The 24443-nt window shown below is 59.4% G+C and overlaps 1 protein-coding gene across 3 annotated transcripts in view; it reads left to right on the top strand.

Moving 5' to 3' along the window:
* The first annotated feature begins 911 nt into the window (after positions 1-911).
* Positions 912-24443, top strand: part of SEMA3F (semaphorin 3F) — a 39092-nt gene continuing 15560 nt past the window's right edge. Inside the window, exons 1-3 of one of the 3 annotated variants that reach the window (XM_045991911.1) lie at positions 912-1014; positions 8105-8305; positions 14385-14544. In XM_045991911.1, coding sequence (XP_045847867.1) covers positions 14433-14544 — 112 coding nt within the window. In that variant the 5' untranslated portion in view covers positions 912-1014; positions 8105-8305; positions 14385-14432. Of the gene's footprint in view, positions 1015-8104; positions 8306-9942; positions 10465-14384; positions 14545-24443 lie in introns of those variants that run through there. The other 2 variants (XM_045991910.1, XM_045991912.1) reach the window with 2 other exon arrangements.

Consider the following 24443-nt stretch of genomic DNA (forward strand, 5'->3'; position numbering starts at 1 on the left):
AAGCTCAGAAACAGGGGCAAACAAGGGAAGCTTTTCTGGGAAGACATATTTGAACCAGGCCAGAAGGATTAGGACAACCTCTCCAGGGAGACAAAAAAAGACATTGCCAGTGGAAGAGTGGGCTGGGCAAGGCCTTGAGAACAACACGGTACGAGGTGTGCTGAGGGGTCCTGCAGTGACCTAAGGACCTGCCTGGCCAGGCTGTTGGGACCTTCCAGACACTAAGAGGAAGACCCCTCTGACTGAGTCCTCTGGCAGACAAACCGGGCTCCACTGGTTCTGCCTTTGACTTTCCATGAGACAGTTCCAGGGCCCTGTTCTCCCCATACGCCAAGTGGTATCTCTGCCCCAGGTCTGGCCTGGTCGAGGGTGAGGGGTCCCTGGCATGGTAAGATATGAAAGCATCCCCCTGGAATCCTGTGGGGAGAACATCGGGGTACAGGTGAGTCCTCTAGAGCCCTGAACCCACAGGATATGCAGTCCCATCTGGCAGTTGGGGGACGGGGTGCGGTGCTCTTGATTGACAGGGGACTGAGGGAGTGGGCACGGGTGCCTCCCAGGAGTGCTGGGAGTCCCTAGGTATCCCCCACAATAAGCCCCATTGTGAGAAAGTACCGGGTGCAGGGGAGCAGATGAGGAGAGCTGTGCTCAGGAGGATTCAGCAATCAGAATTTCTTATTTATTAAAAAGAAAAAGAAAAATTTCTAATTTTTAAGTACACTTAATACTTAGTACTCCCAATGTGGGACTTGAACTCATGACCCTGAGTTGTGTGCTCTACTGACTGAGCCAGCCAGGTGCCCCAATAATCAGAATTTCTTCCAACTCTGGCTGGGGGGGCTCTCATGCCTTGGGCTCCCCAACAGCTCAGCCTTTATTTCCTCCTCCAGGCCCCCTGCCCCATCTGAAAGCCCCAGGAAAATGGGGGCCCTGCTTGGACCACCTTGTGTCCACAAGGCTACAGAGCCTAAGACCTGAGGAAGCCAACAGTCCAGGACTGGGTCCCCTCTCTGGGTGAGTAGAATTGCAGCAAGAAACACCAATGTTACCCAGAGAATGGGCCCCAGCTGGCCCTGCTTGACCCTGTCGAAGGGATGGAGCCCCCATAGCCTAGCCTGGGCCCTACCAGACCCCTGGCTGGGAAATGGGGGCTTTCTGAGGCTCTGTGTTGACCCAGAGTGCTGGGTCGTTGCCCAAGATCTCATCTTTGGGCCATCCCAAGCGGTGAGACCCTCTCAGGCTGGGGTACAGATGTCCTTGGCCGGGAAGCATTGATTTCGGGGGTACTCAGAAAGGCAGCTACAGAAAGGTTGGGGATACTTGAGATAGCCTAGTGTCAGGGAGGGAAGTGGAGATGAGCAGTCTGGGATGTGGCTCCCAGGGGAATCAGATGCAGATTAGGTCTGGTAGCTATAGCCCAGCCCTTCCCACGAACCCAGCTCTGCCCTCAGAATGGGGGCCCTGAGATGGGGCAGGGGGCGGCTAGCAAAGCAGACTTGGAATTTCCTCCTGGTTCCAACTACCCAGCTCTCCAGGTACCTCCTCTCCTCTGGGCAGGAGTGGGGTGCACCGAGGAAAGAGTGGAGAAAAGGTAGCCTGTGGTTGAGGATGGTGTGAGTGAGTGAAGTGAAGACCCGCAGTGAAGGGGAGGGGGGAAGAAGCTGGGATACCCAGGACTAGAGGACAGGAATGGGGGTACTTCAGGAGAGGACAAGGATATGGGCATGCTGTGGGCCTCAGTTTCCTCTCAGTGATTGTGAGGAGCCTGGCAATCCGTGGGGAGAGGGAGGGCGACTGCCCTCTGGGCCCCTGACTAAGTTCCTCAGGAGTAAGAACCTGTTGGGGCTAGGCTGACTGGGGGTGCGACTTCAGTCCCCGAGACTTCCCTGTGAGCCCTGCAGCCATGACTGAGACAGAGGAGGCACACTGTACGTGCTCCGGTGGGCTGTGGACACACGAACCATCCTTCTGGGTGATAAAGACAAGTTCCCTGGGGCGCCTGGGTGACTCAGTCATTAAGTGTTTGCTTTCAGATCAAGTCATGATCCCAGGGTTCTGGGATCGAGCCCCACATCAGGCTCCCTGCTCAACGCCAAGCCTGCTTCTCCCTCTCCCACTCCCCCTGCTTGTGTTCCCTCTCTCGCTGTGTCTCTGTCAAATAAATAAAATCTTAAAAAAACAAAGAAAAAAGAATAAGGTCCCTGAAGTGAGTCTGGAGGTGGTGGCGACAGGCAGGGTGGAGGGAGGAGTGTGGAGTTCTGCTCTCTCCCTACAAATGCCGGGCCCTCTCCCTTCCTCCATATACGGGGTCTCTTTATCCCTTCATCTTGGCTGCTGCTGTTCCTTCCAGCAGCAAACATGAGCTTTGCAGAGACTTGTCCTTGGATTAAAGCTTCAGCCACGGTCTCAGGAGGGTGGGGGGCAGGGAGGCTGGCCAGCCAGGCCCCAGGTGGAGAGGGCATGGGGTAGGGAACGAGGCCCCTCTTCTCACCCCAAAATCCCAGGTCATACCCTATGGATGAGCTCCAAGGGAAACATGAGGGGAGCCTGGCTAAGTTTGAGGATAGCTCGCAGCACCCCCAGTGATCCAGCCAGGTCCCTGTCCTCCCTCTTCTGGAGGCCCATAGCTTGTTTTTTGGCCCCCCAGGAACCAAAGGAATCCTTTAAAAATTTAAATCAGACTGTGCCATGCCTCATAACCTTCAGGCTGGTCCTACTCTTTTCTCAATCTGAAACTGCACCTCAACATTCAAGGGGGCTCTAGTCTGGAATCCACAGACAAGGTTGTCCAGGCCCCAGTTCCTCAAAGTCTCAGTATTCCCTTCCATTCAATGGATACACAATGCTGTTCTGGCCACGGTGAGTCAGGGGCCTGATCCTCCCTAGGTCTCCACAGGTAGCACGGATGGAGCTCCCAGTTTCTTTATCTTTTTGTTTGTGTGTGTTTTTTTTAACTAACTAAGTGACTTTCTTAGGGAGAGCCAGGATTACAACGGACTTAAGGGATGGCATGGGGCCCCTGTTCTTGCCAAAGTGGGCACAGCACTGACAAAGCATTGGTTGTCCACACCTGCCGCTTGGCTCGGCCTGTCTTCTTTTTCTCCTGTTTGGCCACCTTGGGAGTCTGCCCTCTTGCTTTCCCAGCATGGGCCAGGGGAGCGTGGCCTTTACCTCCAAGCATGCGGCCGGTTACTTCCAGCGGGGGTCAGAGCGTCCACTTCACCCTGACCCAGGGGAGCCTCAGCCTCGAGGGGCAGGCCTGCCGGGGACATCATCTGATCTCCTGGAGCGATCAGCCCCACCTGATCTCCAGTGAGGCTCCATGGGCCTTGATCTGGGACACGGGTTTCCTGCAGTCACCTGGAGGGTGTGTAGCTCCCGGGTGTGGACAAAGAGCTCCAGGTCGATGAGTGATGGAGCTACCATGAAGATGGAGTGGAAAAGGAGTGGAGCCCCCAGTTTTCTAGGTGCAGGTCCAGAGGCCTGGTACGGCCCAGGTGTCCACTCTGTCCAGTTATGTTGGGAAATCAAACCCTCCGGGACAGGAAGGCACCCTATCCTGGGGTAGGGAGCACGGGTTCAGCTTTGCCACCCCACCAAGCCCACCTGGGAGACACGAAACTCGTCACTGTGGATGGCGCTTAGCAAGCCGGTGGTCTGGGGGAAGACCCAGCTCCCCACCACCTACGTTGGCTCTGCTGCCCAGCCCTCGTCCCGTGCACTGAGGCTGTGCTCTGTGAAGGGAGATTATCTACAAGGTGTACTTCTTCTTGGCTGGTCCTAAGGCCTCTGTGCCACAGACACCTTGCAGTGCAAGGACAGGCAAGCGCTGCTGGTCAAGGTCCTCCATTTCCTGGCTCACGGGGGAGGGAGGGTGTTCTGGCCTGAGATCTCTGGTCTGAAGGTAGAGACAGTGACCTCATATTGCAGCACTTCCTCAGGGAAAACCTCAAGCCAGGCTTAGGGAAGCTGGCCAGGATGGCGGGGTGCCCAGCGTCTGCCCACCAGCCCCTCCCCCTTCCGGGGGGGCTGCCTTCATCTGGGCCCCACTTCCCTGCAGGGAGTGAGGGACTGGGGGAGGCCACACGGCGACTGTCACGGAAGGGACATTCCCCAGTCATTTGGAACTAAGTAAGTCCAGATCCCAGCTTGCAGGCCTGGCTGCAGGACCCTCCTTGGGCCCCCCTCCCCCAGGACTGTGGCCACACAGACACATGGACAGGGTGTGTGCAGCAGATGTGAGTCTGAGAGGCGGCCAGAAACCCCATGGATCAGAGCCTGTCAACATCAGCTTTGTCGGGGACTGCCCAGGTCTCCCCCAGCCCCAAGGCACAGCTCTGCCTAAGGGACCGTAGCTTCTCCCCGGGGTGGGGGGCGGCTCACAGCTGCAGTTTCACTGACTTTTAAGTTAAGACAGAGTCTACCCTGAGTCCTTGCTGCTGCAGCCTGGGTCATGCTCTCCACAGCTCTTACATAGAGGAGGAAACAGCAAACGGGCGCCATCTCTGTCCCATTCTCCACACAGGGGAGTGTGAGCAGAGGGCCCAGAAGGAGGGTAGAAAGCAGATCCCAGTTTCTGATCAGAGGGCCCTGGCTTTGGCCCCCTTCTGTTCCGGGTGTGTGGGGGGGGACATTATCTGAGCAGAGACCTAAAGGAGGCCATGGAAGCATCTGTTGGAAGGGCACCCAGGCTAAGGGAACAGTCACTGTCAGGCCCAGAGGCGGGAGAGGTGTGGGTGGAGGAGTGAAGAGGCTGTGATCCAGAGCAGGGATAGGAGAGTCAGAGGTGGGGAAGGGGGCTGCAGGTCTGCCACTGCAAGGACATGGCCTTGACTCTCGACAAAGTAGGAGCGTTTGAGAGCTTTGGGCAAGAAAGGGACCTGATCTGGCTCCCATTTTAACAGGGTCTCTGAGGATCCTGGCTGACTAGATTGTAGGAAACTAGCATAGACACTGGGAACCCAATAAGGAGGCTCAGGGGCTTGTCAGGAAGGAGATGAGGTTGCCCATGGGGGCGGTGGCTGCAGAGGCCACGGCTGCAGAGCTGGTGACCAGAGAGAAGGTGGGAAGGGGTCATCTGATATTTTACACATGTTAAGGTGAAGTTACGAGTATTTGCTGATAGTTTGAATGTGGATGTGAGAGAGAGCGCAAGCTGGTTTTTTGGCTTCTTGGCCTGAGCAGCTGAAAAGACGGAGCTGCCCCAACTAAGTTGGGCAAAGCCAAGTAGTGGCTGGAGGCTGATCCCAGGTGGGTTCCAGATCCAAGGTCTTTTCTATGCAGTCCCTGGCTCTTAAGGCAGGCTCCATACCCTCATCCCCACCCAGCAGCTGGGGCAGCCCAAACATTACTGCATCAAGGTTCAGCACCTGGAGTAAAGGCCTCTGCTATGAGGGCATAGGAAATACAGAATTCCTATCCCGATTCTTCGTAAGGAGGCCTCTCTGGAGCCAGATAAGGACTGAGCTCTAGGCCTAAGACTTGGGCTCTCCAGCAGGAGCTGGGCAGGCCCAAGTGGGTGAGGGATGGCTGTCTGGCTTCTGTCTAAACAGGATATGCTCAGGCTGGCCAACGGTCATGGGTCACTTGGCAGCCAGCCGAGCCTGGGCCCACCCAACCCCCACCTCCCTCACCACACACACACACACACACACACACACACACACACACACACACACACTGGATGAGGGGTGTGGGGTAACATGTGCGGATCTCAGAGCCTGTGTCCCCCCCTCTCTTGTTCACTCTGAACTCAGGGAGACCTGGGTCCCAGGCAGCATCTTGTGGGGGCTGACTGGGAGGGCAGGACCTGCAGGAGCCCAAGAAAACTCCTGACTCAGCCATTAGCATTGGCTTCCTGGGAGGTAGTGTCTTCCCAGAGGCCTGAAGGATCTAGAAGGAAATGGGAAAGGAATTCCAGGTACGGGGAGCAGCATGTGCAAAGACCAGGAGATGAGACAGTGCGGAGCTCCTGCCTGAGAGGAAAGGGGGGAGGAGGTGGCCTCCAGAAGGGAAGCTTGGCCCTTGTGCAGAAGGGGATGGTGTTTGAGGGTAAAGGGGGAAGCCAAGGGCTTGGAGCTAGAGGAAACCCGGCTGACACTGGGGCCGAAGTCTGGGAAGAACATTCCTGGTGGAGGGGACAGCAGCAGAAAAGGCCTGGAAGAGGCTTTGGGAAGCAGCAAGGGAGGTGGCTTGTTCCAGCTTTTGATGGGCTCTGAGCCAGCTCCTGGCGCTGGCAGGGCAGGAGGAGGCTGAGCTGAACCCCATTCTGAGCCTGGACTGTGGGGACTTCTCATTGCCCCACTCCTGGTGCTGCGAGCAACGCCCTACACCCCCTCCCGGGGCCCCCTTTGTAACGCTCCCCCCACTCTCTGGGATCCAGTTCCGGGAGGCGGGTGAGGGCTGCGCCTGGGGCAGGGGAGATGAGAAAACCAGAAAGTGGGGAAACCTGAGCCAGCAACGCTGGGGCGGGCGGGCCAGGGCTTGCTGAGCCTGCTAGGCCCGGGAAACAGGTTCCCCCTGGAGACTTGGGCCAGAGGAGGGGGGGGGTTTGGTTAAGTTACCACCTTCGTCCTGGGAGCATGGTGGGTCTCTGAGGCCCAGGCCTCCAAGTCTCGCCTTCTAGATGCTGAGGATGGAAGGGCAGAGCCTCTCTTGAGGTTACCCGGCTTAGCAGTCTTCTCTTGCCCCACTCCAGGGAGGCTGGACAGAGGCGGAGAGGATAGACAGACAGAGGATGGACAGACAGCAGGAGCCCAGGGCTGTACCTCAATACCCCATAGTGCAGCCTGGAAAAACCAGAAGGAAAAGAAACAGGCGTGTGTGCGGGGCAGAGACAAAGGCTGGGCCAGACTGAAAGGCTGGGAGTGTTTTGGAGAAGAACTCCAAGGTGATCCTGGAGGGCCTGGCCCGAATTCAGCACCATCACCTGGGGGTGAGGCCCGGGACAAAGGGGGCTAATTCCTTCTCGGTTGTAACCCTTGTTGTTGGGCTTTGTAGCATCTCAGAAACTCTGGGAAGCTGAGTCATGAGCCCAAGACTCTACCGTCAGGATGTCACCTGAGGGCTTATCTTATAGGTACTCAGAGCCCATCTTGAAAGGGAGAGGGAACTACTCCGGGAAGGGGAACCTAGAGGCTGGGTCAGAGGAGAAACCAGATCTGGCCTAACCTTCTTTGTGTCCACCCTCACCGTGTGTATCCAGACTGGAATCAGGATGGGCCATGGGAGAGCTGGAAAAGAAGCAGGCCCAGGATCTAAGTGTCCTGCAGTAGAGGGAGGGAGGCCCAGCAGGGCCAGGGGGCCAGCCTGGCCTGGCTGTCTCACTTCAGGTGACCCCACAGGGCATCCCATGGCTCTCAGGTGGAGCTAACAGCTGAGTGGCTTTTGGAGAGGAAGACACAAAGACTCTGGGTGGCAGGGAAAGGGGCTGGTGGAAGCGGCCCATCCAGAGAAGCCAGGTGGTGGGACCAGGAGTTGGCTCCTGGCCTATTGGTTCTTGGCTTGTGTTCCCTGTTGGATCTGGTGCCATGGGGATTTGCTCTCTTATTCATTCAATAAAGATTTATTGAACTCTGTAAGTGCTGCACCAGGCTCCAGCACTCACGGCCAGCCCTGAGTGCCTGTCTGGGTAGTAGGCCCTTGGCTCCATGTGGGCCCCCTGGCCTGGCCCTTCCCTCCTGGAGCCTTCCCACAACTCATGAAAAGGCCACCTTTTCCTAACACCACAGTCCAGTGCCTACAAGCCTCACCCCACTTCCCTCAGTCGCCCCTTCCTCATCTGCACAGTGGGGACAGCAGGACCTGCTTCTCGGAGGAACCATCAAGTACCTGGGAACCCATAACCACAAACTCTGGTGGCAGACAGGGCCTCCCAGCCTGGCCTCCAGGGCTGGCTTCGACACACCCTTAGACCCCTACACTGAAGGCAGATTGTGGGAGGGTCGACTATATTTCTCCCAAGAATGCATATTTTATATGCATAATAACATGAATAGTGACACAAAATGGCCAGCCCAGCATGGACACCGAACGGGGTGGGGGGGGGGAGGGTGCACTGTGTGTTCTCTGCTGCAATAACTCTGCTTTTATTTCTATTACTCAGTAGGCTCATGTTGTTCAAGAGAGAACTGGCATTCCATTGTGCGAGGTGGGCTTGCTGAAGGTCTCCCGCCTCTCCCTGCCTCCCCCTCTTCAGAAGGCCTCCATGTACTGGCACTAGGTCTGTTCTCTGCATCTGAGCGGAGCTCCATGGACTCATCCATCGCATCTCTTTTCTTCTCAAGCCAGCACCCTGGAGTCTTTGGTGAGTCCTAATAGTTCTGCTTCAGTGACCATGATGGTGATCACGCTGGGGGTGGTGACAGGGGGTGGTGACAGGTGGTGACTGGCCAGGCTATAAGACCAGGGAGACTGGGGGTGAAGGGGAGGTGGGGGAGGGATGGTGCTGGAAACTATGGTGATGGCGGCGTAGGCTGCATTGGTGATGGCTGCACAGCGGTACTGGCCTCAGCGGTGACCCTGGTACCTAGAGGAGGAGGGCTGAGGAGGGACGATTATCACAGTGTTTTAAATGAGACCTGATAGAGCAGAGGGGTGCAGGCATGGCCCCTGGAGCCACCATAAGTCCAGGCTGGTTTCCTTGCTTCAGGTGGTCTCTGCTTGGAGCCTGTGGACCAGCACTCAAAATCCGGGGCAGGAAACCTTCATCTGGGTTCTTAACCTTTCACAGTCAACCTGTCAGTAGGTCAGAGGAAGGGATGGCTTCTCCAGGGGACTTGTTAACCAGGGAAAGAAGGGGGAGGGGGAAGAAGGAGGAGAGGGAGAGAAAGAAGAGAAGGAAAAATAGGGGGAGGGGAAAGAGGGTGAAGTGGAAGGGAAGGCAGAGAAAGAGACAGGAAAGAAGAGAAAGGAGGGAGGAGAAGGGAGAGGACAGGAGAGGGGAGAAAGGGAGAAAAAAAGATAGAAGAGAGGAGGAAGGGGAGGGAATAGACAAGGGAGGAGAGAGAGGTGGAAGGAGAGGACAAAGAAGGCCCATGCCCCTTGGGACCTCAGCAAAGGGCCTGGGGCAGGGCTGAGACTGTGGCCCTGGTTGGTGAGGCCATGGCCTTGGGGTGTCAGGTCCCTTCTGGGATCAAGGGAGGCATTTGGCTTAGTTGCTCGGCTCTGGGGTCATCATGAGGCCATTTGAAAGCAAATGTCCCTTTCAGGAGAGGAGGCCCAGCCTATCCGGCTTCTCTGGGGATATGGAACTATAAGGAGTGGATCCGTGGGGCTGCCGGTTTAAAATAGGACTGGAGGCTGGGGAATCACGAGTAGCCCTGGAGTGATTGGACAGAGCAGTCAGGCTGGGCTGCTGCGACCTGGCCTGGGCTGGAGGCAGCGAGCAGGTCCAGCGGTGCCAGCCGTCCCAGAGGCTGCACCGCCACCTGCTGAGCGGCTGGGGCAGTCCTGGGTCCTACGCTGCGGGACTCACGCGCGGGGCCGGCGCGGCCCGCAGCAAGTGGGAAGGAGTGACACGGCAGGGGGTGCGCAGGTGAGCGCAGGCTCCTTGCTCCCCGGCGCGCCCGCCCTTCCCGCCAGGGAGTTGAGTGCCCGGGTAAACACCAGGCGCGGTGTGCGCGGTGTATCCACGGAGAGACAAAGCCAGGGCGGGGCGGGGGCGCCGCCCGCGAAGCCGGGGCGGGGGCGCGGGGTGCAGATTAGTCTCCCCGGGCTCGGGTCGCCCCACCGCCCCGAGAGCCCCGAGCCCAGCCCGCGGACAGGTGGAGCGGGGGCGGGGCGGCGGCCGGGCGGGTCCCGCCCCGGGGGTGGGGCCGGGCGGGGCGGCCGGGGCGGGGCCGCGCTATGCAAATGTCGCCCACGGGCGGCCAATTGCCGGCGCTCCCCGCGCGGCTCCGAGCGCCCCGTCCCGCCGGCGGCCGCGAGACCAGAGCGAGCGAGCGAGCGAACGGCCGCGGTCCGGCGAGCCCCGAGCGCAGCGCAGGGCCAGGGCGCGCCGTGAGGAGCGGCGCAGCCCAGCGCGGCCGCCCGGCCTCAGTCCAGCGCGGCCGCCTGGCCCCAGTCCAACAAGCAGGCGAGCACCACCGGGCCGAACCAAGCGCAGCGCCCCGAAGCCGAGCGCGCGCCGTCGCCCGCGCCCCGCGCCGGGGAATGCGCCCTCGGCGCGCCGGCCAGGGGGCGCCCGCAGCCCACCCGGGGGGAGGCGGCCCCGAGCGCCCCTGAGCCTTCCCATGGCCCGGGCTAGGGCCCGGGGCCTCGGCTGCTGACGCGCCCGAAGCCCGCGGACCCCGTTAAACCCGGGCCGCGGCGTCGACCCCGGCTCAGGCACAGCGGTGAGAGGGCGCGGGCAGGGCCATGGCCCCGGGGGGCCGCTAGCGCCGGCCCCAACCGGGAGCCGCTCTGCCGCCGCTGCCGCCGCCGCCCCCGCCGCCCGGGAGCCCAGGCCCCGCCGCCGCGGAGGAGGTGAGTGCGGCGGGAACCGGGAGGGAGCGGGCAGGCGGCCGGGCCACCCCGCGATCCCTCTGGGACCCGCGGCACTGCAACTCTGCAGAAGTGTCCGGGGCGCGGGGCTTGGAGAGGCAGGGGCTTCCTGGGGACGCAGCGGCTGTAGGACTTGAATGGGCGCTGTACCTGTCCAGGCTGCCCAGAACCTTATCGGTGCGACGTGGGGATGTGTGGATGAGATGTCCTGCGGGGTCACCAGTGTGCAGAGCAACTTTTTCTCTTCAGATTCCGGGTGGGTGGGTGCTTGCACGCACCCCCACTCCCACGTTCCTGGAGCGGGAGTCCGGACGCCCCTTCTCCTGGCTCAGCTCTCTCCCACTAATGCTTCAGGCAGAACTCTTCCCCTTAGGTGCGTCTGCCCTGCCTCAGTGTCCCAGAATCGTCTGCTCTAAGGGAAGCGCTATACCCGCAGCCCCCACGTGGAGGGTCCCCCAGATCAGCAAGGCAGGAGGGCCTCCAGCCCTGAAGCTTTTCTCCCAACTCTGTGCTAGCTCCTTGACCCCCAGCTGCCAGCTGGGTTTGGTTTTCTAACAGGGAGTCTTGCTCGGCTTAGGGGCCTGGCTGTATGTGGGATGTAGGTGAGCTGTGAGAGCCTGCAGTTAAGTCCCCCATTTGGGCAGACTGGAGCCCCAGTGGTGAAATGGGCAGAGGACTCTAGGAGCTTGGTGGGCTCACCTAGAACAGGTGGGACCAGAGAGTGTCAGGGTGGCCTGGGAATGAGGCAGGCCTGGCAGGATGGGTCAGCTGGAGCTAAGGCTGAGGCCCTGGCTGTTTCAGTAACTTATAATTGTTGAGATAACTGCGTGGAGAACACCATTCCATGAACCCCCGGGGCGGGGGGCCACCTGAAGGCGCTGGTGTGTCCACCCTGGAGCTGAGCTAGGTTGGGGGTTCCTGTCCTCCTGAATTCACCCAGATTGTCCCCCAGAAGCCTCTGTCCTAGTTGCAGAGATAGGGGCCCCGGGGGTTGGGACGTTCATCCCTGTCCAGGGGATTGGATGGAGCTGGGGTCTTTTCGGAGGCTGTGTGGGAAGTGTGCCTGGACTTATAGGGTAAGGTGTGCTGCAAGGCTAGGGCACTGGGCAAGCTTACCCCTGCTGCTGACCCCCAGTTCTGAAGGAGCCAGGCCTGGAAGTGCGGGGGTGTGAGGAGAGAAGGCCCGCAGTCTAGCCTCAGTGGCCCCCATGCTCTGGTAGACATACCTTGATGGGGAGGATGAAGCTGAGCCCAGGTGACCTTGACTGGGAAACCCTTGATCATGAAAGGGGGTTTCAATCCCAGCTCTGGGGGGGGTAGCTCTGCTTCCCAGTCCATGGGGTGTTGGGGGAGGGGGAAAGCCAAGGAGCCAGAAAGGATCTCTGGCCTGTGGGGGTGGGGATGGATACCATAGGGCTGGGGTGCTGTTAATAATTTCATCTCCATGTTCCCCCGCAGCCCCTGCTCCTGCCTCCTTTCCATCCAGGCAGTTCTTAGCTCAGAGGAGCTAACCTCCCTTCTCTGAGGCGGGCTGTTCACCCCCCCCCCACCCCCACCCCACAAACCTGGGAGGTCTGGATCAGGCCGGACAATTCGACCGCCTAGCCCCCTGCCCTACCCCCAGGTGCCTCTAGACCCCCTTGTCTGGCCGCCCCTTCTCTGCACCCCTTGCCAGCCCCAGCTCCTCGGTTCTTTGTTCGAACGTCTCTCCTCCGTCCCTCCCTCTCTCCTCCCTCTCTCCTCCTCCCTCCCGCCTGCCTCCCTCCCTTGCTCCCTCCCGCCAGGCTTCTTTCCTTCTTTCTCTGCTCTCCTCCTGGTGGGCTCCCAGGTGGCGGTGGCTGTTCCTTCTCTGTCCACCCACCTGGCTCGCCTGACTGGGGGCTTCTCTGGGGCTGGGGCTAAGTGGAATGCATCTAGGAGCTGGCAGAGTGTAAGCGATTGTGGAAATGTCCTCCCCTTCCTTCTCTCTGTCCCTCTATTTCTCTTCTCCCCTCTCTCTCTTCTTTTTTCCATTCCCCCATGCTTTCCAAAGAGGGGTCCTGGACTTGGCCCCAGCAGACTTGAACATCCCCCATTCAGTCCTTTAAAGGGCCAGAGCATCTTGGGAGGTCCCTGTAGGGGCCCAGTGGGGCAAAGCCCTCCACCTTCCTGGCTACCTTGGAGAACTCTAAAGCTGTCCTTGGTGACCCTGACCTTGTTACCATGAAAATGGATGCAGGGGAAATGAGGTCAAGGGGGGTTTGAGTCATCCTGAGGCCCCTGATACATAGGATCAAAGGTCTCTGAGGGACCCAGACTGCAGCTTGCCCCCACCCCAAGCCAGGGCAGTGTTCCCCAGCTTCCTTGAGCCCCACCCCACTAGCAGGTCAAGTTCTTGAGCAAACACATGCTTGTGAGGACGTGTGTGGGCATGCAAGTGTGGACGTGTGTATATCCACAACTGTGCGTGAGGCCTCACAGGTACACTCGCGGGTGATGGTGGCCTCGCAGCCTTCTCTCCTACCTGCCCCTCTCACCAGAGCCTTCGATTCACCCAGCACCAGCCTGGTGCCCCAGCAGCCTGGGGGAGAGGCTGGCTCTGGTTCTCTCCGCCTTCCGCTAGCCTCCCCAGGAGGGAGCATCTGTGATGGGGGAATCTTTAAGGAATGGTGAGAGGGTGTTCCCAGAGAGGGCACCACCTGAGGAATGGGCCAGGAGACCTGAAGCCTCACTTCCTGTCTGAAGAGCCACCAGTGTGGTTTGCCCTGGCAGGAGAGGCTAGGGCTGGGGGGAGGGGACCTGGGTCCAGGGAGGGCCTCAGTGTCTGCTGAATGGGGCCTGACAGATGTGGAGCCTGGGCCTTGCCTCAGCCTCTGTCAGCCAGTGCTGAGGATTAGCAGCCCCTGCTGCCTCTCACCCCCACTCCAGGGTCCTAGAAATGGGCCTAGGGTCCTGCCCTAGGAAAGGGAAGTAGACAAGGCAGATCTGGAGGAGGGGGCTCATGTTGTCATTCTCTGTGCCCCCACCCCCAATGTATCCGGGTGGGGGGGTTGGGAATTGGCGCTGTTTTTTGCCGGGAGGGAGCAATATGTTCCGACAACTGGTGCTGGGCTGCGTTTACCCAACAGCCAGCCTGCCTGGGGAGACAATATTTCAAAAACATCATATCGAAACTTGGACCTGCTGGGGTTCTGCTGGGGACACTGAGGTTGGCTCAGACGCTGCCCCAGGCCTGCTGGCTCTCCTCGCTCCCCTCTCTTTGCCCTCTGGAGGCAGAACTAGAACTTTACCTGGCAGGAAGTCCTTCCGTACATCTGACCTGGATCCCTCCTGCGGTGATTTCAGTAAAAGTAGACCCTGCTATTCTTTGCCTCTCCTTTTCTGGCTGCCGTCTCTTCCATTTTAGGCTGTCTATGTGTGTCTCACTTATCCTCCACTGTCTCCCATGCCCCCTGCCCCAATAATCAGGTCCCGATTTACTTATATTGGGTGGAAAGGTTTGGTGGGAGCTGGCAGTATGGGAACCATCTCTTCTCCCATTTCTGGAGGTGGGCGAGGGAAGGAGCAGCCCATTTGGTTGGGGGTGGGCACAATGGAGAGATCCTGCTGGGAACTGGAAGAAGCTATAAGCTGGCTTGTTTGAGCAGGACCCTGCAAATGGAATTTGGGGTGCTGGAGGGTGGGGTAGTGTTTGACTATCCAGTGGCCTCTATTAGCTCTGGTGACCCCAGGCTGCACCTGGTTGCTCTGTCTTCGGGCCTATTGGCCACACCTTCCCAGATAAAGGCAGGGACCAGAAAGTGTATAAGGTTTGCACACTGGGGCATTCATGGCCCCAGGCCTAGGGTGTGGGAAAGGAGAGTTGGTAGGGCCAGACTCCCCCATCCGCCTTTCATATTCAGATATTGATTCCTCCTTCCCAGGTGTCCAGACAGCCCAGCCAGCTTCTTGGGCCCTAGGCCCCTCCCACAATGCCTGTCGCTTGTCTCTTCCTCTGGGCTTCCCTACTGACTGGGGCCTGGCCAGCCACCCCTACCCAGGACCACCTCCTGGCCACGCCCCGCGTCCGGCTCTCATTCAAAGGTAAGAGACTGCCTCGCTGGTCCCCAGCATCATCTTCTGTCCACAGGACTCAGCCCGCTGCAGAGGCAAGCAGAAGAGGCAGGGCAGAAAGAGATACTTCATGCAGCCACGTAGGCTGCCCTGGGTATGTGGGTGGGGAGGAGAGGGATGGCGGTAACTTGCCAGTGAAGGCTAGAGACTGGGCCATGTGGACGTTTCCACAAAGTCTCCCGAGTCTGGGCCCCTTCTCGAGGCAGACTGTAGGGTCTCAGCCTGGGTGGCCTTGGGTCCTCAAAGCGCCTCCCTCAGTGTGAGATAACTGGGGAGAGATGCCTCTTCTTCCCGACTCCTGTTTGGGGAAGCCCATCCTCTCCGCTGCTCCGTGTCTGGTCCTGCCCGGGGTGGTTCCTGAGGTAGAGGCTCAGACGGTCAGGCAGAAACCGAAGCCGCAGGAAGCTGGAGCGCAGACCCTGCTCTGCTAAGGGGTGGGTCTCCAGGTGGGAGGGGGTCCCAGGAAGCAGGGAGGGTGCTGTGAGCTGCGAGGGGAGCGTGGGCCAGTTGGCGAGTTCAGGGACAGCACATGCTATGTGACGGGTCTGAGCTCCCCAACGAGCACTTGGCTTTGGGAGTCACCGGAAGGCTTTAATGACCAGTTGGGTTCTGGAGAGTGAGAGACACTTCCCCCAGCTCGATCGCCTTTGTACCTCACCCACTGGTGGGTGAATACACATGGCACACACTCAGGTGTCCAGATGGCTCAGTCACTAGCTCTTCCTCAAAGGTGTGTATGATCGGAAGATTCTCCCCCCCGCCCCGCCTGTGGAAAGGGGATGCTGGGACCTGGGGGGCCTGGGGTCACTGCCGAGTTCTCCTCTGGCCCAAGGTCACTTTGTCCAGCCGCCTGCCGTGGGTGGGGCCGACTCAGCCCTGGCTGGCCAGATTTCCGGGCACACATATTGGGGTGAAAGGCTGGGCTGACTTTTCCTTCCTCAGGTTTGGCTGAGGTCCAGCCTCCACCTCACCATGTTCCCATGTCCCCTTGTCCCCATGTCCCCAGCGGAGCTCCTCCCCTGTCCTCATCCCACCCTGTGAGTTGATGGGGGGAGTGGGGAGTGAATTTCAGACGATGTGCCTGGAAGGAGTCCAGTGTGGGGCCTGAGGAATGGGCGGAAGTGTGATGGGTTTGGTAAGAGCGCCCCTTGCCCCTGGGCCTGAGAAGGGGAGAAGTTTATTCTGCTGATCACTCCACCCTTCCCCAGTGGACTTCCTCCTAGCAGATGAATAAATCTTGAAGGGGCCTGGCCCTGCTCCCACTCCCTTCCCAGCCCAGGGTGCCAGCATGGGGAGCAGAGCGTCCCCTCCCCCGACAGGGAAAGGGAATGGGGCCTTGTCTCCATACCCCTGGGACCCTAGAACCCAGACGTCCTCTCTGGGTGCTATTTTTGCCATTACTCTGGAGACCCATGAGGGGAAGCAGGCAGGATAAGACACAGGGCGGTCCTCAGTCCTCGGTATGTGCCTCTTAAATCTTCTCAGACCTTCAGAGACAGAGCGCTAAGGACTTTCATTCCTGTTTTCCGGAGAGAGAAACCGAGGCTCAGGCAAGGGCAGGGCCAAGGTCAGGCAGGAGGCAGAGGCGAGGCCAGAAATAGAACCCCGGTGTCCTGGCCTTGCTGACGCCCACATCAGTTGGGTCGATCCCTTCTCATTTAGCTCTGAGGCTGACACCCGCAGTGACTAAAAGCCCAGCTTGCTGGCAGCCATCCTGTGGTGCTGACGGCCATGGCAGCCCAGGGTGGGACTGTGGGATGCCTGGGGCCACCCCATCCCGGGCCTCCATGCCCTTGGACACACATGCTTCTCTGCTCCGAATGACCTTTCCAGTTCCCTGCTGATCCTGCGGCCTCGTTGTGTGCTTGGATGTCACTTAATTTAGCAGATGCTTGAGTCCCTACTCTGTGCCAGGCCCCATGCCGAAAACCAGGGAGTCTGCAGCGACCAAGATGGGGCGCTCCCCGTCAGACTGGCTGAAAAGCTAGGGGACACCTGGTGGGTTGGTACCACCTGAGAGCCCAGCACTGACGCTGCACCAGGCCCAGTCATCCCCCCATGCTGGGTGATCTCAGACTCGTCGTGTACACAGAGTAAGGCTCAGAGAGGAGAAGGTCTTCACCAAGCATTTGTGGAGTGAGAGTGGATACCAACACCCACAGAAATTGGATTTCACAGCCAGGCCAAGGACTGGGAAAGGGCTGGGGGCTTCTTCTCCCAGGTACACGTGAGGGGCACAGAGAGGGTTGTTCTTAGAAGCACTGGTGGTCCTCTTGCTCTTTGCCTCAGTTTCCCCATCTGTGCCTTGCCTGAATATAGCAGCTGGCATGCCAAGCCCCCAGGACTCAGCCTAGGCCCCTCTCCTCCCCTCCCCTCCCCTGGGCCTGCTGCTGTCAGGAGGTGCCAGTTCCGGCCTTGCTGGGCCAGACCTTGCAAGCTGGAGGTGCTGGCACGGGGGGCCACACTGTCCAGAGCAGCTAAAGGAAGAAAGGCAGGAACTGGTCCAGGCTTGGGCTTGCTGCCTGTGCACCCGCCTGGGCACCCTAGCTAGGCCTAGAGCCAAAAAGGTGCAAGGGAGCAGGGCCCCAGAGTTTCACTATAGCCCAGGTCAGAGCAGGGGGAAGGCAGGGTGGAGGGGGCTCCTATGGCCCATCCCCTCAGCTTCCAGAAGCAGCACAGCCAAAGTCAGGCAGAAGTGCAGGGTCACGTGGGGAGGATTTCCAGGAAAGGTGAGGTGTTCCTTGAGAACTCACACTTGGGACCAGAGAGCCTGGGCAGTAGGACCCTCTCCACCATCCTGGCCTGGAATTCCCTTAACCCCAGAGTTCCTGGCCAAACCTGGGAGAAAGAGCTCCCCCGCCCCCAACCGTCCTGAGATGACCCAAGCCAGGGGGCACCACCTCCCTCGGCAGCAGGGAGGTATGAGTGCCCTGCCAGGTCTTTTGTTCAGCTTGGGGAATGTTTATTTTATCCCAGGAAGCCACCTCCACAATAAGCCGCTGCCTGCCTGCTGCCTGGGCCAGCTTCAGCCAGGACGTGGGGCCAAGCTGCATTTGGTGGGGGAGAGGGGTCCTGTGATGATGCAAGCTGGCTGGGCAAGCTGGGGAAACTGAGGCAGGAGTAGGGCAATGGGATGGAAGAGCCAGGAAGGATGAAAGTAATAGAAATCACGGTAAGAGGGCGTGGCTCAGTCAGTTAAGTGTCTGCCTTTGGCTCAGGTCACAATCTCAGGGTCCTTGGATCAAGTCCCATGTCAGCCTTCCTGCTCTGTGGAGACTACTTCCCCCTCTGCTTGTGTTCTTCCTCTCCCTAGCAAATAAGTAAATAAATAAAATTTAAAAAAATAAATAACGGTAGGTACCCATGATGCTAACCACGTGGTGTTCTCTCCAAGGCCTTTCCAAACCCTCTCCAAGGGTTTCTCCCTGGGTTTCCTGTGAGGCTCATCACTCAGGAGCAGGATGAAGCTGGAGCCTGGCTCTGCCTGATGTCTGAGCCTGTCTGGGGACTGAGAGAGCAGAGGGTGGGTTGAGGGAATCAGGCACAGGTCTCTCCCATGAGCTAGGGACAGGGTTCCAGGATCCTACAGTGCTGGCCTTAGCCTTCCCACCCTCAATTTCCTAAGGAGAGGACTGAGGTCACTCTGGGTGGGCTTCTTGTGCCCTCTGCTTTTGGAAGTGACAGCATTGGGGTTTGACTGTTCCTCTAAATGCATCCCTCCATCACCCCAGTCCTCCACTGCTCAGAGTCCCCTAGGAAGGTCTCTCCTTTTGGAGAAGGAAAGCCAGGGTCCAAGTGAGGAAAGGCTCCTGTGTCCAGGGTGGCCCTGCGATTTGGATCTTCTCTAAATCCAGGCGTGACTGGCTTGCTCTATGCGGAGGGACACTCAGTAGGTGGAGGGCGAATGGGTGGGTAGATGCCGGTCACTGCCTGCCCACCCAGCTCAGCCCAGCCTCTGAGCCTCCAGGAGATTAAAGGCCCAGGATAGTGCCACCGCTTACATCATCCACATGTGACATCAGAGAGCCAGAGTGGCCAGACCTTCTTGTTAGGAAGTGGCGACATTAGAGGTTAGGAGAGGTCATGGCCCATTTACTTCACCCAAGGGGGATCAAGAGTGGGTGAATATGGGTTGAAGTGAAGGTGCCTTTAGCCTTGATGGTGCATTGCCCCACCCCCAGGCCTAACTGTATGGTGGGGGTGGGGTGAGGACCTGCCCTTGCCCGCACCACCCCCCAGGAGCTTGCTGGCCAGCTAATGGGGGCTGGAGGTGGTGGTGGCTAGGAGATTCAGAATAAGGAGGAAGGGGAGGGAGGGTGGGGGGAAGCCCAGAAGCTTGGGGACCAGAGGTGGCACCGGGGAGCTAGGTAGAGGTGACCTGTTTCTGACAGCTACACTGGGATTTGGAACTAAGAAACTGGGGAGGGCATGGGGGGCCAGTGTTCCAGATGAGCCAGGAGGAAGAAGGTAGGAAGACCCAAAGCATGAACTTGAGCCCAGAGTCCTGCATTTGGGATCTCTGTTTTCCAGGAAATGGGAACTGCCTTACTCCTGAGAAGGGACTGGGAAGTGGCCACTTTGGGAGCTGGGAGGTCCTGGAGGTTGGCTGTCCCCGCAGCTGGCTAGCAGTTGGCATTCAGAGAGAACGGAGCAGGTCCTATTCTTGCCGAGAACCCGCCTGAGGCCCAGCCCGAGTCAGCCAGCGCAGCGCTGCGGGCCTCCGGCTGTGGTCCTTCCAGGTCTAGCTGAGCCTCCGATGGGCCTGCCGCTAGCTGGGCCTCAGCAGCCCAGGCCCTGTCTCTGGTTCCCTGGCAGGACGCCCGCCCCTCCCTCCCTGGCTCCAGCTTCCCTTGGCACTGAGCGAGGAGCTGGTGCATGCTCAAGGAGTAAATCATGTTCCTTGGCAGCCCCCGCAGCTTCGTAATCGTAAAGAATTTAAAGAGAAACCGCCAAGATAAAAATCTCGTCCCAGCCCATAAAGGTATCTTTCACCCTGTGGCTTGGGAGGCAGCGGCCTCAGAGTGGGTCTGCACCTGACTGTCTGCACCTCCAACCCTGTGACCCCTCCAGAGGAGGCGGACTCCTGGAGGGTGTCTTCAGAGCTGTGGGTACTCCTCCCCTCCTCCCCAGGAGACCTCTTGCTCCTGCCCCAGGACTTAAATTTGGGAGACTGTGAAGGTGGTGATGGTGGTGTTTGAAAGGGCTGTCCCTGAAGGCCGACAAACCTCCATTCTGCCCCTGGGAGCTGTGTGACCTCGGGCAGGTGGCTTAGACCCTCTAGGACCTGGTCTCCACACCCCCCCACCACCCTGTGTAAGGTGGGAACAGCAGTGGCCCAGTAGGGGTGACGTTCTGAGGGCTCAGGCCACTTTGCCAACATCCCAGCCACTGAAGATCTTGAGCAGTGTCCCTGGGACTCTCTGTGTCCCTTCTGTGTTGTCTGTCAAATGGACCTAAGGATGGGGCTGAACTCACCGTGCTGCGGGAGGGTTCACTCTGTGAGTGCAGTTCCAGCCCTGGGGAAGGAAGTCTCAGGAACTAGGAGCCATCCTGGTGGGGGCAGAGGGGCGGTGGGGGCAGAGGGGTGAGGGCGGTTCCTGGGGGAAGCCCAAGGAGTCCCGCACTGCCTCACCCCTCCCTCTAGATTTCTAACCATTGGTGAAGGTGACCGTGTTTGGAAAGGACTGCAGGAGGTACCCTGAGCCCTGTGCCAGGCCGAGATAGGATGTCCTGCCGTGGGCATCCGCTCTGGCTTCCTGGAGGAGGCTGCCTTTTGGACAGGGGAGGAGAGACCGTGGGAGGGAAGAGCAGGAGCAGGGAGGCATGTGTGGCATAACACCTGTGGGGAGGGCAGAATCCTGCGGGGAGTGTTTGCACTTGCTCCTTGTGGTTTTCAAGCTCTTTGTTCCTCTTGACAGAGGCACCATGTACACACTGTGAGGGAAATCCAGTGAGAGAGAGGCACTGGAGAGGGGATGCCTTGGAGGGAGCTCCCTCCGCCTAGATGAACTGCCCACTCTGAGGGGGCCCTGTTAGCAGCCTCGGCGACCTCTCCTGGAGTGCCATCCCGGCCCGGGCAGCCTGTGCTGGGGACCCAGACGTGGGTTGCTCACTTGGGCATCTGTATCATGGGGCTGAGAGCAAGGTTTCCCGGCCTGGCCTGGTGCTGTCCTGGGAATCTGAGCCCTGTCTCAAGGGAGCCCTTGGAGTTTTGGAGAAGCAGAGAAGATTCCTGCTGCATTTTTCTTAGAAATAGCAAGAGGGCCTCTGCCAGAGGCCTGGATGCCAGAAGGCTCCGGTCTGAATCCAAAGCTCAGCTCACGTGGGTGCCAGAGCTTGGCAGGCCTGCAGCCACCCCCCACCCCCAACATACCCCAGGCTGCTGAGCGGTCTCAGGGAGAGCGTGGAGGCCTCCTAGGCTCCAGACCCTGACCACTGGTCCTGACCCAGCGAAGAATGGGCCTGGGTGGTAGCTGCTGTCCTAGGATTCAGGAGGTCTGTCTGCAGGGGAGGGAGGCCTCAGCTAGGCTGGCTCGTGACCTTCTCACTGGGGCTGCTGGCAAGTATGGCCCTTTGCTCTATCTCCGGGCAGGGACAGCCCCAAAGCAACAGACCCTCCAAGGATCAGGAAGTCTTTGGGGCATGAGGCCTCAGCTCCAGACCCCCCTGCCCCCACTCATCTTCCTTCCTTCCTTCCCCTCATCCCCCCTTGCCTCCACCCCCTCCCCTCCTCACCCTGACCCCTCCTTGGCTTCCTACCCGGACATGCTCTTTCCTCTGAGGTCCCTGCGCCCAGCCAAGAGCCATGTTTCTTTCCACTTCGGGCTCAGGGCTGATGCTCTCATTTCCCTTGCCAGGCAGAGTCCGCTGCCCGTGTGGCTGCTGCTCAGCCAGCCTGGCAGGCCCTGGAGGTTAAACTCTATGGTTGGCAGGGGAGCAGCTAGGACTTGGGGGGTGGGGGTTGTGGGCTCCTACGGCACCCCAGGCAGCCTCTGCCCAGGGCTGCTGCCTGCTCCAGCACACCCTCCTGTCCCAGCACCAGGCCCGTGTGGAGAACTCGCTGCCTTTCTAGACGGGTGACTGGCTGAGTCCTGCTTGGCCTCCGGACTCTGTCTGACCAGATCAGCCAAGGCCAACCCTGAATACACATCTGTCTGTTCGATGCCTCAGTTTCCCTGTCTGAATGGTAGGGAGGGAACTAAGACTGTCTGGGACATCCTGGGAATCTCTGGGTGGGCGATGTGAGGGCATATAGGGACCCCAGGAATCCAAGGAGGGCAGCAGAGATGGGGGCCGGTTGCCGGGCTGGGGGAGGGTCTCGACACCCACCAGCCTGTCAGTTCTGTCCTGGCCTGTCCGTCCGGTTGATTTATCGGAGTAAATGAGCCATGGAGAGTTTGTTGTCTTTTGCAGTCACGGGGAGGAGGAGGTGGCGGGGGAAGGAGTGAGGGGTTTCCGGGCTAGGTCTGGAATGTGGGAGGCGGGGTGGGTCCCCGAGGCCTGTGGAACTGGAAGCAGGATCCACTCTCCCCACCTGAGAAGTGGATCAGTGTGACCCTGCCCTTAGGGCTGACTCTCTTTCCACCCCCCTTCACCCATCTTAGAGTACATTCCTTGCCTGGAATGTACCCCAAGCTTCTTGCCTGGCCCAGGCCACTGCCTCCCATCCCATGCCCAGGGCCTTCCCTGCCCCTACAGGCCAGCTTTCCCCCTGCACTGTGTCCGAACTGAGCAAGAGCTTTGAGCTTTGCCTAGCTGGTGAAGGCCCAAAGGTGTCCTCATAGACGGTAGTGCGGGCAGCGAAGGATCCACACCAGACCTCCTGGCCTCTTGAGTCACTGGTTCAGACCTAGAATAATCAGGCGCCATGGAGCCCTGGGCGGCGAGCAGGGATCCCTGGAGGGACCTAGGCTGGAGAGCCCCCTGCCTGCTGGGACACAGTGGTCGAAAGCCATTGGACTTCCTTGCACAAGAGAGGTGTAGAACTGTGGGTTTCTGGCTGGCACGTGTGCCATGGTGTGGCCCTGCTGCCCCTTCCCTCCTGGTTTCTTCTGGGTCAGGATGAGCTGTGCCCCCAGTCTGTCCTTTCCTGGGCGGAGCAGGCGGGCACTGGGGCGGAACGGGCGTGGGAACAGCATGGCTGAGCCTGCCGGGCCCCCAGGCCCCAGGTCTCAGCCCCCAGCCCCCAGGCCGCAGTCCGCAAAATGGGAGGGCTTTACAGTGGAGCTTTAGCCCAGCTGGGTGGCTCCAGCTCGGCTCTGGCTTGGTGTTTACTGAACAGCTGGGATGTTTACAGTAGCCCTTAAGAAGGGGCCCCTAGTTCCAGAGGATTTCCCAACTCTAGGGTCCCACTGGGGCTCTTCAGACTTCACCACTTTCCCAAACCGCTGGGACAGCACGTCAGGGAGGTAGGGACCACAGCCATCCCTACCACCTCAGCCCGGGCTGGGCCTGTGTCACAGCACCTGCCCCTCCATGCACCCCCCCACCCGCCGCTTGTGTCCCTCTCCCCCAGGAGCCGACATTCCCAGGAAGTGGTGCTCTAGATGGTGAAATACGGTAACTGGGTCCCCAGTTCAGACTTTTAAATTAAATTCAATCAGAGCGGTTATTGAATATAAACACGCGGAGTCATTTACATGTTAATTATGTTGAATGGACTACGAGGCCATAATTAGTTGCTAATTGGGTGAGAGCGGCTGTAATTGGTTTTGTTGGCACCGACCTGGCTCACCTGCCTGGGGGGAAGGGGGGTGCATGTGGATGGTTCCTGGGGATCTTCTGGGTCTCCAATCTGGAAAGCCTGGCCCAGGGATGGGATTGGAGGGGACAGATATTGAGGGATTTGGGGCCGAGGAACTGGAGCCTACCCCCCCAGGGAGGAGGCAGCTTAAGCCTCAGGCAAAACTCTGGTTCTGGTTTCTAGGGATTCCCATCTAGAACATTTCTGGGATAGAAAAGGGACTGGGAGAGCAAGCCCCTGATCAGCAGTGACAGCCTCCCCTGCCCGGCTCCATGTGGGACCTGACCCTGAACAAATGGTAAATGCCCAAGGGAGTCCATGGGAGCACAAGTCAGATGTCTCCCTGGTACACGCTTGCAGATGCTGGGGCCATGGATTGGCCTGGCCAGTGCTGGGGTCCCGGCACTGGGGTGTGAATGAGGTGGGTGCGCTGAGTGGAGTTGGGGGAAAGGTGCCTGCAGAGGCTTCAGGGGCCTCCCTGCCCCCAGCTCGGCCTGGCTGGGGCTCCCAGGGTTGTAGGGCTGTGGCCAGGGGCTGAGGCCTTCCGGCTGGCCGCTCATTAAAAGAGGATTAGGCCAGGAGCCAGGGGGCCAGCCCAGCCTCCAGGCCTTCTTCTGGGGCCCTTCATAGCTTTGGGGGCATGATAAGGGGCTGCTCCCCCCCCACACTGAGTCCATGGGGACATCCAGTAAGGACTGTCTAGGCCCTGCCACTCCCACTGCCGCCCCCTCCTTGTCCACCTCCGTTTCCTTCCTCAGAAGGGCAGGAGGACAGAACACTGGCGGAGATCCTGGCCAGGACCCCCACCTCTCACCCCCAACCTCATTGCTCTTCAGCTCAGAGATTAGGGCTGTATTAGCCTCTGTGAGGTCAGAGGTCAGGGCTGGGCTGTAGGGATCTGTCTGTCACCCCCTAGTACCCAAGCACAGCCCGGGGAGGTGACACTGTCAGTCAGGACCTGCTGCTTTGTGGGGCTGTAACCAAGGGGGCGGGGTGCCCACCTCTGCTCCAAGACCCCCTTTGACAGTAGCCCCTGCCTCACTGGCCACAGAGCCGGTGTCCTAGAGACGGGCAGCAGGGGTCGGCAGCAGGGGTCAGGGCCGCCCACTTGGGGTCTGCGGGTGAG

The sequence above is a fragment of the Meles meles genome, chromosome 20 (genome assembly GCF_922984935.1).
Source record: "Meles meles chromosome 20, mMelMel3.1 paternal haplotype, whole genome shotgun sequence".
NCBI classification, from domain to species: Eukaryota; Metazoa; Chordata; class Mammalia; order Carnivora; family Mustelidae; genus Meles; species Meles meles.